General features: G+C 42.0%; 1 protein-coding gene and 1 long non-coding RNA gene across 7 annotated transcripts in view; one reads left to right on the top strand and one right to left on the bottom strand.

Annotated features, from left to right (window-relative positions):
• Window positions 1-13251, top strand: part of SPATA7 (spermatogenesis associated 7) — a 52854-nt gene that overhangs the window by 397 nt on the left and 39206 nt on the right. For 2 of the 6 annotated variants that reach the window (XM_079988838.1, XM_079988837.1), the window contains exons 2-3: window positions 8457-8531; window positions 11810-11905. In XM_079988838.1, coding sequence (XP_079844964.1) covers window positions 8457-8531; window positions 11810-11905 — 171 coding nt within the window. Of the gene's footprint in view, window positions 1-8456; window positions 8532-9580; window positions 9748-11809; window positions 11906-13251 lie in introns of those variants that run through there. The other 4 variants (XM_079988840.1, XM_079988839.1, XM_079988844.1 and 1 more) reach the window with 3 other exon arrangements.
• Window positions 7460-9582, bottom strand: LOC307223193. The gene is made up of 2 exons (XR_013842022.1): window positions 9458-9582; window positions 7460-7650 (listed from the first exon to the last, which is right to left on the bottom strand). It is a non-coding gene; the product is annotated as an uncharacterized lncRNA (long non-coding RNA).

The raw sequence follows: 13251 nt of genomic DNA, 5'->3' as shown, positions 1-13251 counted from the left end.
AAATAAATCCCTCTCGCCAGAGACTGCAGGCATTTCCGTGCGCAAGAGCAGACAGACAATAAACAAGCCCTTCCCCCTCGCGCGCGCCCCCTCTCTTCTCCTCTCCAGCCTTGACTATGACGAATGCGCGCAGGGAACCCCCCGCAGCGCGCGCCGCCCCAGTCGCGAGGCTTCTCTTTTGGAGTTCCGCGAGGGTTCCAGAACGCCCTGCTCCGATCCCACGGCTGAGAAAGGGCTCCAGAACGCGCTGGGGGGGGGGGGGAAGGATGAGGAGCGTGGGAGTTTCCCAGCATGCACCCCTCCTCCTCCGCTATCTTGTCCTGGTTCCCAGCCTCCCTTGCACACAGGTGGTTCTGTGGAGATCTGCCATTCTGGGCAAGCTGGATGAAACGCCCCACTCCAGTACAAAGTGCTTTTTTTTAGACGGCAGCCCCATATAATAAATTGGCCTGGGAGAAAGGCCTACTGAGCTGGATGGGGTTTGCTTCTGAGTAGACATGTGCAGGGTTTGTGGTGTGCTGGTTCCTTTATGCATGCCTAAGCTGTTCAGCCAATAAGCCTGGCCTTATGGCCTTTTGTTTTCTTGTGCAGTTTCTCAGCATGTGCAGTAAATGGTTGTGAGCGTTTGAAAGGAGGAGCCAAGGTTCTTCCCAAGTGTCACCTAGACTTTGAGAGAAGTAATGGACCCTCGTTATTTTTAAAGAACCAATAGCTCATGGTTTTGTTGGTTGGGGGGGGGTTGGAGGGGGGCCTGGTGGCTGTGCCGGATTTACATATAAACTAAACAAGCTCCATTCTCTTGGGGGCCCCCCAAAAAATAAAGGAAAAAATAAGCTGGATATACATTTGCAAAATATAAGATAAAAAACAAATAAATACTTTCTTGGGCTCCATGATCACTGCAGATGGTGACAGCAGCCACGAAATTAAAAGACGCCTGCTTCTTGGGAGAAGGGCAATGACAGGCCTAGACAGCATCTTGAGAAGTAGAGACAACACCTTGCCAACAAAGGTCCGTATAGTTAAAGCCATGGTTCTCCCAGTAGTGATGTATGGAAGTGAGAGCTGGACCATAAAGAAGGCTGATCGCCGAAGAATTGATGCTTTTGAATTATGGTGCTAGAGGAGACTCTTGAGAGTCCCATGGACTGCAAGAAGATCAAACCTCTCCATTCTGAAGGAAATCAGCCCTGAGTGCTCACTGGAAGGACAAATTGTGAAGCTGAGGCTCCAGTACTTTGGCCACCTTATGAGAAGAGAAGACTCCCTGGAGAAGACCCTGATGTTGGGAAAGATGGAGGGCACAAGGAGAAGGGGGCGACAGAGGACGAGATGGTTGGATAGTGTTTTCGAGGTTACCAGCATGAGTCTGACCAAGCTGCGGGGGGCAGTGGAGGACAGGAGTGCCTGGCGTTCTCTGGTCCATGGGGTCACGAAGAGTCGGACACGACTAAACGACTAAACAACAACAACAACATACAGCAACAGTGTTTCGTGTTGTGTAGGCTTCTGTGATGTAAGTAATGGCCCCCGCCTGCTAGCCTGCTCCCTAAAATATCACTAGTTTGCTCATTTCTATATACAGTCGTACCTCGGGTTAAGTACTTAATTCATTCCAGAGATCTGTTCTTAACCTGAAACTGTTCTTAACCTGAAGACCACTTTAGCTAATGGGGCCTCCCACTGCTGCTACACCGCAGGAGCACAATTTCTGTTCTCATCCTGAAGCAAAGTTCTTAACCTGAGGTACTATTTCTGGGTTAGCGGAGTCTGTAACCTGAAGCATATGTAACCCGAGGTACCACTGTATAGGATGCCTACATTCTGCATGGACTGGTCCATAAATTACCATATAGCATATATTCAACACAAAAACAGCAACAATTTGATGTTGACAAAGGACAGCTGGACATATAAAGGGCCCCATTACCTTCAGCAGCTTAGGGCTTCATCAAACCTAAATCTGGCCCTGCCTGGTGGCCCAACATTTTCTCCTTTTTATATTGCGCTGTTGCTCTCTGGTCCTGTTTGCTGGCTTCCCATAGGAATCGTGTCAACCAGGAAGAATGCTGGACTAGAAAGGCCTGTGGTCTGATCCACAGCATGGCTTTTTAATGTTTACACGGGTTCTGTTGTTATGTGCCTGGGGGTATTTATATTGAAAGAGAGTTTTGAAATGATTTAGATAAATATCCCCACGCTGTAGGGTATTAATTCAACCGAAGTATTTATGCAGTCATAATTGATTTTAGTTGGAAGACATGACACTCATAAACCCTTACTTTGTTGTTTCAACTGGGGTGATTTTTCTCCACAAATGTTCTCCATCTTCTTCCGTCTTCTCATTGAGGAATCTCTTTTTCAGCTTTCAAGGCTTACTGGTACAAAGCTTTAAATCCATTGGGTTAAGACAGACAGACAACTCAGTTGGAACATATCTAAGGATTCCAGTCTTAGGAACAAAGTTGCTGAAGTGTAGTTAAGTTAATTTTTCCCTGGGATCAGTTTAACTTATGCAGCAATCAAAAGAGTTCACCACTGAAAGAAGCACTAACATTTTTTACATTATTGACAGACCAGTGTTATTTATAACTAGACATTAATGCAACTGCTCTAAAACAGCTTTATTATTCAAAGCTGGTGGTTTGCACTGAGCTGTTTATCTCCCATTGCCTTTGCTTGCCAAAGGTTGAAGCAGTAATAAAATAACATCTGTAACACAGAAACGTGATTTTACTTGTGGCAAATAAGACGTAATTTACTTACAGGCTGATTACTGAGATATTTATGTTGTTTGAATAGGAGCTATGTGTGTTGTTCAATTGTAAAAGAAAAAAACTGAAATATTTAGATTAGTTTTTAAACGTACTGGCCTTTTTTTCAATAACATACTGCTCAAAAAAAGACGTGCGATAATAAAACAACAATAAAACTACTGTTAAAAACAAACATACTATTACAAATTACCAGGTCACAGCCAAGCAAACCAAACCAATAAAATTAAATCCTGTTGCCAACATAAATAAAGATGTATTTATGAGGCATCTAAAGAACACAGGAAGCTGGATTAGACTGAGTCAAACCATTGGTTCATCTAGGTCAGTATCTCAACACCAGGGGGTGGAATCTTTTTTCATCCAAGGGCTGCATTCCCTTATGGGCAACCAGTGGGGGCCATGTGCCAATACTGATCAGGGCCAGAAGCAAAAGTGGATGGAGCAATGTAATTTTTATTTTTGCGTAACAGTCTAGTTTCTGCACAGACTTGCACACACCTCTCTCGTCTCCATTCATGTACACAGGAGCCATTATCAGTGTGAGGAATCTGATATAGTCTGGAGAGGGCACTAGGCTGGTCCAAATGAACTTTTGACTGTTCCTTTAACCACTTCCTTCTCATTTGCCTCCCTGGTTTGCTTCCTACTCTATTCTACAGCTTGTTCAGCCCAGCGGTCTTCTTTCATCTTATGGACTGCATTAATGGCTTTGGCTCCTTGCCTGTACTGTCAGCTCAATTCCTGCCACCTCTGCTCAGACCACCTAAATCCTTCTGAACTACCCTAATCTAGTGCCTCAAGGACTCAGGATCATATACTTCCATTTTGCAAAATGTTGTCAAAATTGTCTTGCAAGGTACCCAAGAGTGGCAGAATAGAGAAGCAGCCTCTGTTGAGAAGTAACATCTGTGTTGACTTTCATCCAGATCCTCATAGACTATGTGCTACCAAAGCCTGCATCAGTTTAGCCCTCTGAGTGTCCGACTGCCCAGTTGCATCGTTAATTCCACCTCGCGTTCAGTGGAGACTGCTCTGCGCTGAAGAACAAGCATGCACTCCGTGACCTTTAGCAAATTTGTTTGTTGTTGTTTAGTTGTTTAGTCGTGTCCGACTCTTCATGACCCCATGGACCAGAGCACGCCAGGCACCTCTGTCCTCCACTGCCTCCCGCAGTTTGGTCAAACTCATGCTGGTAACCTCGAAAACACTATCCAACCATCTCATCCTCTGTCGTCCCCTTCTCCTTGTGCCCTCCATCTTTCCCAACATCAGGGTCTTCTCCAGGGAGTCTTCTCTTCTCATGAGGTGGCCAAAGTATTGGAGCCTCACCTTCACAATCTGTCCTTCCAGTGAGCACTCAGGGCTGATTTCCTTAAGAATGGATAGGTTTGATCTTCTTGCAGACCATGGGACTCTCAAGAGTCTCCTCCAGCACCATAATTCAAAAGCATCAATTCTTCGGCGATCAGCCTTCTTTATGGTCCAGCTCTCACTTCCATACATCACTACTGGGAAAACCATAGCTTTAACTATACAGACCTTTGTTGGCAAGGTGACATCTCTACTTCTCAAGGTGCTGTCTAGGCCTGTCATTGCCCTTCTCCCAAGAAGCAGGTGTCTTTTAATTTCGTGGCTGCTCTCACCATCTGCAGTGATCATGGAGCCCAAGAAAGTAAAATCTCTCACTGCCTCCATTTCTTCCCCTTCTATTTGCCAGGAGGTGATGGGCCCAGTGGCCATGATCTTCGTTTTTTTGATGTTGAGCCTCAGACCATATTTTGCGCTCTCCTCTTTCACCCTCATTAAAAGGTTCTTTAATTCCCCCTCACTTTCTGCCATCAAGGTTGTGTCATGCAAATTCGTTTAATTGAAGCTAATAAAACCGTCTCCAGAGCAGTAGACTACTAGATGAACTTTGCTGTATCTGCCCGCTCTACAATTCTAATTTCCCAAGTAGTTAAAAGTTAAGAGACTTAATTCTAACAGAGACTGTGTTGCTGGCTACTGGACTTCTCTAGGTGTTAAATGGATGTACCCCACCCCACCAGCTTAGCATGGAGATTCGGTAGTGGAGTTTTTTCTTAGCCAACTTGGGGGGCAGCAGCTGTATGACTCCATATAATCTATATAGATTAACATGTTCAGCAAGTCCAACTAAGACAAAATAATGAAATGATGGTGGTCGCTCTTCTCCAAACATGATTAACCAATGCAGAGTTCTAGGGACTCTAGAACTCCCCAAAGCCTGGAGTGGGGTGGGGGAGCAGGTAGGCAGTGCCAGTTCCAGACTCCAGGAGCCCTTAGCACATTCCCAGCAATGAGCCTCCCACCCAACTAGAGCAGGGCCCAGTGCTGTTTGTGGTAGCCGCAGTAGAACATTCATTATATCTAACCAATAGATGGGAGCTGAGCTTGGCTCCTGTACAAAAGCAGCATGGCCACCTGCCTCTTCATATCCCTATTTGCAACCCCTCCCTAAGGTCAGTGATAAGCTTGCTTGTTTTTGGCACCGATGGTCAGGAACCAGTTTGTGGTAGAGAGACAGAAAAGGAGGCCCAGCTCACACTCTGAGTTTTGTTTTTTGTTTTTAAACCACTCTTCTTACTAAAGCAAGAAATAACATTTGTGAATATTTTTCGAAAGCTCACATATTTCAGCAATCCGTTAGAATTCAATAATAAGAAAATGACAATGATAGCTGAAATAGTTTTTAGAACTGTACTGCAAATGGCTCGCTTCATATTTTATGTCAGTTTGCTGCTTCAGAGGAACGGGAGAACATGTAATCCTCCATGATAAAATGTATTAGTCGTCTTTATCTATTTAATGGATTATGATAAAAAATCCACAGCACATGTGGCAGAAACAGATACCTACCACAATTAAGCAGACACTTTCACAGTACAGTATTCTAGCTTTAACAGTTCCGCTCGTTAATTATACGTATGCAAGGGTTCATTTTGAATATAGTAATATAATTGTTTTGAATGTAGTACAGTCGGCGAATGGAGTTTCATGGTATGCAAGAAGTACGTGGAAGCTAGCCATTGCATATGATTTTTTTATTTTTAAAATGTTTGGTGGGTTAAATCTTAGGATGCACCAAAATATCACCCTGTACATAGTTTACCATGAAACTGTATGTGGAGAAAGCAGTACCCCACAAGTTAAATGCTGCATCCTTTTAGCACAGCAAACTTGAAACTTGTGATTCGTACTACCAATTGAAACTTGTAATTCTACTAATTCCCTCTCCCTCTTCCTTCTTTTCCATTTGTACTTGTGGAGATCAGCAGAGCCCCTACTTGCAGTGGCGTAGCGTGGGTTGTCAGCACCCGGGGCAAGGCAAGTAATTTGCGCCCCCTAACCCGTGGATTTGCGCCCCCTAACCCGTGGATTTGCCCTAACCCCAGAAGTTGCGGGCCCCCCTGCACCCCCCACGCTACGCCACTGCCTACTTGTAGGTTTTAGGAATGCCAAATAATATGGAAACACTTTCAGTCTCGACAAAAGACATTTGCTTTACTGACCCCAGAATTTGACCCCAGTTTATTTTATGATCAGTTACGTATTTCAGTTTCTGTAGCTTTAAGAGGAGTGGGATTGAAGAAATCCAGAATAGCAACCACAAGCACACTAAGTGCCCAGGTTGCAAAGATAATTATATGTTTAATTTTTAATGTGGAAAAGCAGGGTGTAAAAGGGAAGGGAGAGGTAATTTCATACTTCATATCTGACATGACATGCACATATTTTGTACTTGTTTACTGCAGCTGAGTACTAAAAATATAGTACAAGGCAACCCTTTCTCTTTTTGCTTTAGAATCCATAATCCATTTTGATGGGATACATGAGGTCCTACTAATTATGTTAATGACTTGGAGCAGGAAATATTTCACAAAAAGCAAAAAATATGTCTTTGGTACAGAAATAAACTACACAGATATGATTCTAGAATGGAATCTCACCCAGGACTCCATCCAAAACCTCTGGGTATAGGGTGGTGTATAAATTCAATAAATAATTAATAATAATAATAATAATATTTCATGCCAACTCTCAGCCAAAGAAACTCGCAACACACTCTCAAAAACTCACAACAATGGGGGTTCCAGGAACCTCCTGATGCCTTGTTACTCTCTAGACTTTCTATTATGGGTAGGCACCAAGTTTGGCAGAGCTATACTTTTTAGATGTGTTTATTAAGGTTTTTTTAAAAAAACAAAAACAACACAAAACCACATACAAACAAGACAAAAACAAACAAAGAACAAGGACTGGGTGCAGACATTATTGCAGTTCAAATAAAATAAACAGAAGGTTCTGTACACTTTCGCAGACAACATAATAAAATAGATTCAACAAAGGGACATTTGGGATAACATAGAACTTGCCACGTAGAGGCATATGTTGTTGGGGGCCTATGCAGCGCACTATTTTTATTTGTAAAGGATGTCAATGGAGAACCCTCGTGTGATGAGTTCAATGATCAGACAAGGCAGCGCTCATACCTTCTCAAACCATCTGTCGCTAGAGGGACCCAATGCAGACTTCTAATATTTGGCAATTTAACTCACCCAAAAAAACCTCCCCCCCCCAAAGGTTGATAGAGCTCTGTGAGGCTGCCTCCCCACAGCTGGTTCCTGTTTAGCACTCAATCAGCCGCATTTGCACACACCCAATTCCAGGCTATAGCAGATTTATTGGGTGAGTCTCCCATTTGGTCCAAAGGATAGCAAATAGGACACTTGCCCACTCACAGTTCTTTCTCTGGCACCTGCACACCTCTCTTCTTCTGGCTGCTAATTCCAAATATAGTTTGGATTGATGCACTTGCCTTCCCTTGCGTCCTCTCTTACCACTTTTGATTTTCCTGCAAACCATAGTTTGGTATTACCTCTATAACTGCTACGAACCAAGGTTTATCCAGTTTGCATGTCATGCGAAATCAAATCTGGGAGAGAATCGGAGTTTGCGATGATAGGAGGAAGCCAGTGAGCCCTAGGATTGTTCATATTAAACCAAGCAATTGTCTGTTCAGGATTCGGATGTCATCAGACCTTTCCATGTTTTTGATCTCCCCTCCCGCCTCCGCAAAATATAGAAAGTGCCATGGAAGATCCGGTAGTTCAAGACAGAACTACTGTTACTGGGATTTTGTATTTTACCAGAACTCAGGGTGCAAAGTTTTGTTGCTCAGAAAATGACCATCTTCCAGTGAATTGTCCGTTGCCACCATGATGTTTCAGCTCCGAAACTATGATCTTAGATAGCTTGAAACTCAAAAGTATAGTTATTATAATTATGGTAAAATGAATAGACACTGTATATTCATTTCAGGATGAAAGGAAAAAATATATGACTTCATTTTCAGTCGAATCATAGGCAGAGTTAAATCCGCCTAAGTACATTGATATATAGGCTTATGCATTACTTTAATGTATGGTTGCACAGTTGATTTAATCAGTGATTTACTACTATTAATGAGATTTTTTTTCTCTTCAGTTGATGTAATATTAAAGTAAGTTCACCTCATGTATTTTGATGACTTTCCTACAAACTCATGTTTTTCACAATAGTTCATTATAATGAACATACTGCCTTTTAATAGTTTTTTAAAATTCTCTATGCTGAAAGCTATACTTCAACCCTAATTTCTTTGTTTCTTTTTTATATCAGTGCTTGAATACCAAGCCATTCCTCGATATGGACCAGCAAGCCCATTCAGGGGACATTTAAGTACTAAAAGTAATGGTAAGTAATTTGCATAATGGGGTAAACAGCAACATTTTTTAAGTATAGCTTTGCATCGAATTCTTGTTGTGTGAACTCTTAAAATATTTTACATTAAAGCATTGTGGTGAGAACTTAGTTTGGCTGAGACTATACTAATGAGTAAAATATGTCATTCTTCAGTGCACATATTTGGAGTGGGGGAGGCTTCGGGGGGGGGGAGAAGAGAAAGGGGAAGTCTTTTTTGGTTGATCAGAACTGTTAAACAGAAACTGAATGCTGATACTCAATGCAAGAATATCAGCTGACCCAAAGTTTTTAGTCTTTGCATTGTCTTGGTTTTAACCAATTCAATAAATAATACATCTCAGTGTAGAAGACTGTTGCTGAAGCTTGGCTTAGATATCGGAGGGAAAACACAAATATATTTATTTCAGAGGTGGTTGATTTTTGGTGGGGGGGCGGGTTTAGGGCAAGGGCCACATTGATCCTTGGTCAGTCCTTGTCAGAATTGGCATGGCCAAAATAAGGAAACATTTTAGGATTCTTGGGCATCACCAAAACCTTTTGACATCACAGTGGGGTACCTATGGAAACAATCAGGGGGGTGAAAATAAAAATAATTTTAAATTTAAATAATTCTGATGGGGGGGGCTTGGGAGGCCACAAAAATCTTTTGGCACCATGGCAATACATTGGGGGACTCATCGGAGCAGGAAAAGCAAAGTTTTAAACGGCCTTTTAAGGGTATCTTGGGGGGGGGGACACAAAATCCTCTTAGAGGATGTATTTATTCCACAGCAACCCTTTATTTATTTCAAGTAATGTATACAATTTAGGTACAACACTACCTCAAACATGGAGCCATTTTTTAAAGAGCTTGTGCTGTTTAAAACCCAGTTAGAATCTACATACTTGTTTTATGTATAATTTGTTATTTGCCTCACCAGATAGTTGATCAGTCCTTTCAGTCCTGATAGGCATGAAGTCTGCTGCCAGGGCCTTCAGGCTGCAGTCCTTAAACTACTTGCTCCAAAGTAGTCATGTTGACTTCATAATGGGGCTATTCTGGAGTAGCTGTTTTTGAGGATCTCATCCTAGTTTCATATGCAGGGATATGTTTTGCTGCTTTGGCTGTTAAACGGTAAACCTTACATCTCAGAAGCATCACTGAAATGGCTCTGTGGTGAGTGATTTGCTTGTTCATGGCTTCATAACTGAAGACGGGCATTCTGATGTAAGTGTTGATTTTACCCTTAGCTTTTCAGTATGTCCATGTGTAAGCCATTTGAGTACAAAGTGTCCTCCTGCAATTTGCCACGGCAAGACATGGGACCTTATTGTCAGCAAATAAAAAGAAAACAAAGGTTGTAAGGGGTCTGAAAGCGGGTGGAAACTGCAGAGATGGAAGCCACCAGGTTTGGTGGCATTTGAGTGTGCCTGTTGCTAGTTCCACAAACAGTGAGGGAGAACGGATTGTCAGTAGATGTGCACTTATTTACCACTTGGAATCTGAGGTCCAAATAAGTGCAGCTCTGGCTGCCATGTGCAAAAAATATATATAAAAGAGCGCTGAGAGGAGTGTCACTCTGTTGAAGCCCATAGTAAGGAATTCATGTGTTGAAGAGTTTGGCTAATTAAGGCTTGTTATGTTCAGAGCCCTAAAAACAGCTTTGATTTATTTAAATACTCCGTTAATTAAAGCAGGAATATTAACTGAATGAGATATTTAAAATATTGCTTTAGCATGGGGCTTCTTGTCCCTACCAGATATCCAATCTCTCTCACAGCTGCCTCTAATACTACAGCATGTGATGTGATCATGCTAGATGGAATATTGCATTAATCTTGGGAAGAGTTCCCTGCTTAATACCAGAATACCACAGGGGCCACCTCCTGCTTCATGAGTCTCCCCATTCTTTTAAACACCACTGAGGAATCAGTGAGTCCCATGTGCTGTTCAACTGCAGCTGCCATCATCCCTGGCTGATGGCCACACTAGTTAGGGCTGATAACATCTGGAGGGCCACAGGTTCCATATCCCTGACTTAGAACATCTGGGGAGGCCCTCATGCATATCCCATTGCAATCTGAAGTTTGTTTGGCATGGTCTTTTTCCATTGTCATGCCTAGGCTCTCTGTTCCAGGAGATCCATCTAGCTTCCTCCCTGATGATTTTTTTGGAACAAAGTGAAATGGAACAGGAGCATTCCATACTGCAGCATTTTGTTGCAGATTCCAATTCACCCTGCTCTTCATGAGTTTTTCTCTCTTTTTTAAAAAAAAAAATTATTGATACAGCAAAAAAAAAAAGAAAAAGAAAAGGAGAAAACACAGATACAGAATTACACACAGGAATAACAATAAACACATTTTTTTAAAAACAAATAATAAAACATAAGTTGGTCTTAACACTATAGACCCACCTCCCGTCTATTCCTTATTTCAGTCTCATATTACTTATTGCCAATACAGACTTTTATCATCATTTAACTTTTTCTTGATATAGCTTACCTCTTATGGCTAACTTGCAACTATTACTGAAGTTCCTCGAATGCTGCAACAGAGTTTAAACTACTATATTTATATTTCAAATATTCTTTGAAGACCTCCCATTTTGAGACAAATTCCTGTTTTGATTTGTTCTTTATTTTTTCTGATAGACCATCTAATTTGGCATATTCTGTCAGCTTTTGGATCCATTCAGGCATTGAGGGAATTTTGATACTCTTCCATTTTGCCCTGATAAGAACTCTTGCTGCCGCCGTGGCGTATAAAAAGATACCCTTCATTTTTTGCAGAATATCCAAATCTGTAACTCCCAGGAGATAGGCCTCTGGTTTTTTATTTAAAAAGATCTTTAGCATTTTTTGCAATTCTGAATGAATACTCTCCCAGAATACCTGTATTTTCTTGCATAACCACCACATGTGGTAGAAAGTTCCTGAATTATCTCTGCATCTCTAGCAATTACTTGACACATTTTTTTACACTTTCGAAAGTTTCCAGGGTGTTAAGTACCATCAGTGTTGCATTTTTAGAAAGTTCTCTCTAATCGTTTAACACTTTGTGAATTTCCAATTATTCTTCCACAAGTTTTCCCATTGGGCCATGGTTATTGAGTGGCCAAAGTCTTGTGACTACCTCACCATGGCCACTATTCCAAGTTTTGGAAAGAGTTTTTCTCAATGACCTGTTTCCATCTGTGTGTTCCTGCTTTGAACTTATATTTCTGCAATTGCTGGTGAAGACTACTGGCACTTTCCACAATAACGATCAAATGTGCTTTACTTTTGTAGCCTTCTGCATTGACGACTCCTCCCGCAGACTAAGCAACCAGTACCTGATCAGGGATCACATGGCAGTCCATTACAATAAAATACTTTCAGCTAAAGGTAAGCATATACAAGGCATTCACCTCTCCTTGAATGGAGTAATTATTTAGTAATACATTTTCCCTGTTATCTGTCGCTTAGGGGGGGAAAGAAAAATCACTCACATTTAAAGCTTGCCATTTTAGAATTAAAAGAAAAATGCCAACTCCTAACCTTGCCAACATTTAACTGAGTGTTTGAAATGCTAAATTTAATCAGAAGCTCTAGTGTTTGTGCATTCTGAAAAGATATTATTTTCCCACTGAAATTACATCAAGAATATATGCACTAGACTGAATACAGCTTGTGCCAATATGTCTGTCTAAAGATTTTCTATCATTAGGGTACATCATTTGCTATTTCTTGGATCGGTGAGCAGATAGTCATTCTCCAAAGTCAGTGCTATGTGCTAATTAACATTTGGCACAAACGTGAGCATTAATTAATCCTCCTTTACTTCTCATTGCATGGCATTGCCTCGACACACTTCCATTTTCACCCTCTATAAAATCACAGTATGTGGTTCAATATTAAAAAACAAACATACTTTTAATCTCTTATGTTTCAATTGTCAATCCCATAAATAGGAGCAAGATTAAAATAAGAGCACAATTGTATGCATGCCTCCTATGAAGTACTGTATGTCGCATTGGGTTTGGTGGCGCTGTGGTCTAAACCACTGAGTCTCTTTGGCTTGCCAATCAGAAGGTCGGCGGTTCAAATCCCCACAATGGGGTGAGCTCCTGTTGCTCGGTCCCAGCTCCTGCCCACCTAGAAGTTTGAAAGCACACCAGTGCAAGTAAATAAATAGGTACTGCTGCAGCGGGAAGGCAAACGACATTTCCGTGCGCTCTGGTTTCCGTCATTTGTTCCATTATGCCAGAAGTGGTTTAGTCATGCTGGCCACATGACCTGGAAAGCTGTGTGTGGACAAATGCCAGCTCCCTCGGCCTGAAAGCGAGATGAGCACCACAACCCCATAGTCGCCTTTGACTAGACTTAACCATCCAGGGGGTCCTTTACCTTTTTTTACCTTACTCCCAGGCACATGGGTATAGGGATGCAGCCTGCCTTAAGCCTTGTAGCATTTTAAGATGCATAGTCAATAAACAACCTTTCTTTTAAATGATCTTTAATTTCAAATGTTGTGTGTTCGGACACACACAAAATGGCTTCCAACTATGATCTGCATTGTTCTGTCTGCAGATACTTAGGGGGTAATACTAAAATTGACTGCTGGGCTGAATTGAGCCTTGCTGCACACAGAAAGTGGTGGAAAGTGGGGCAGGCAGATCGCTGTGCCAGCCTGGAGCTGATGCCGCTGGTGGGCCCAGATGGAGTCCAGTGTTGCCATGTGATGGGAGCAA

This window comes from Podarcis cretensis (assembly GCF_951804945.1).
Source record: "Podarcis cretensis genome assembly, chromosome: 1".
Taxonomy (NCBI): domain Eukaryota; kingdom Metazoa; phylum Chordata; class Lepidosauria; order Squamata; family Lacertidae; genus Podarcis; species Podarcis cretensis.
The sequence above is the reverse complement of the archived record's forward strand: the minus strand, read 5'-3'. Positions and strand labels throughout refer to the sequence as shown.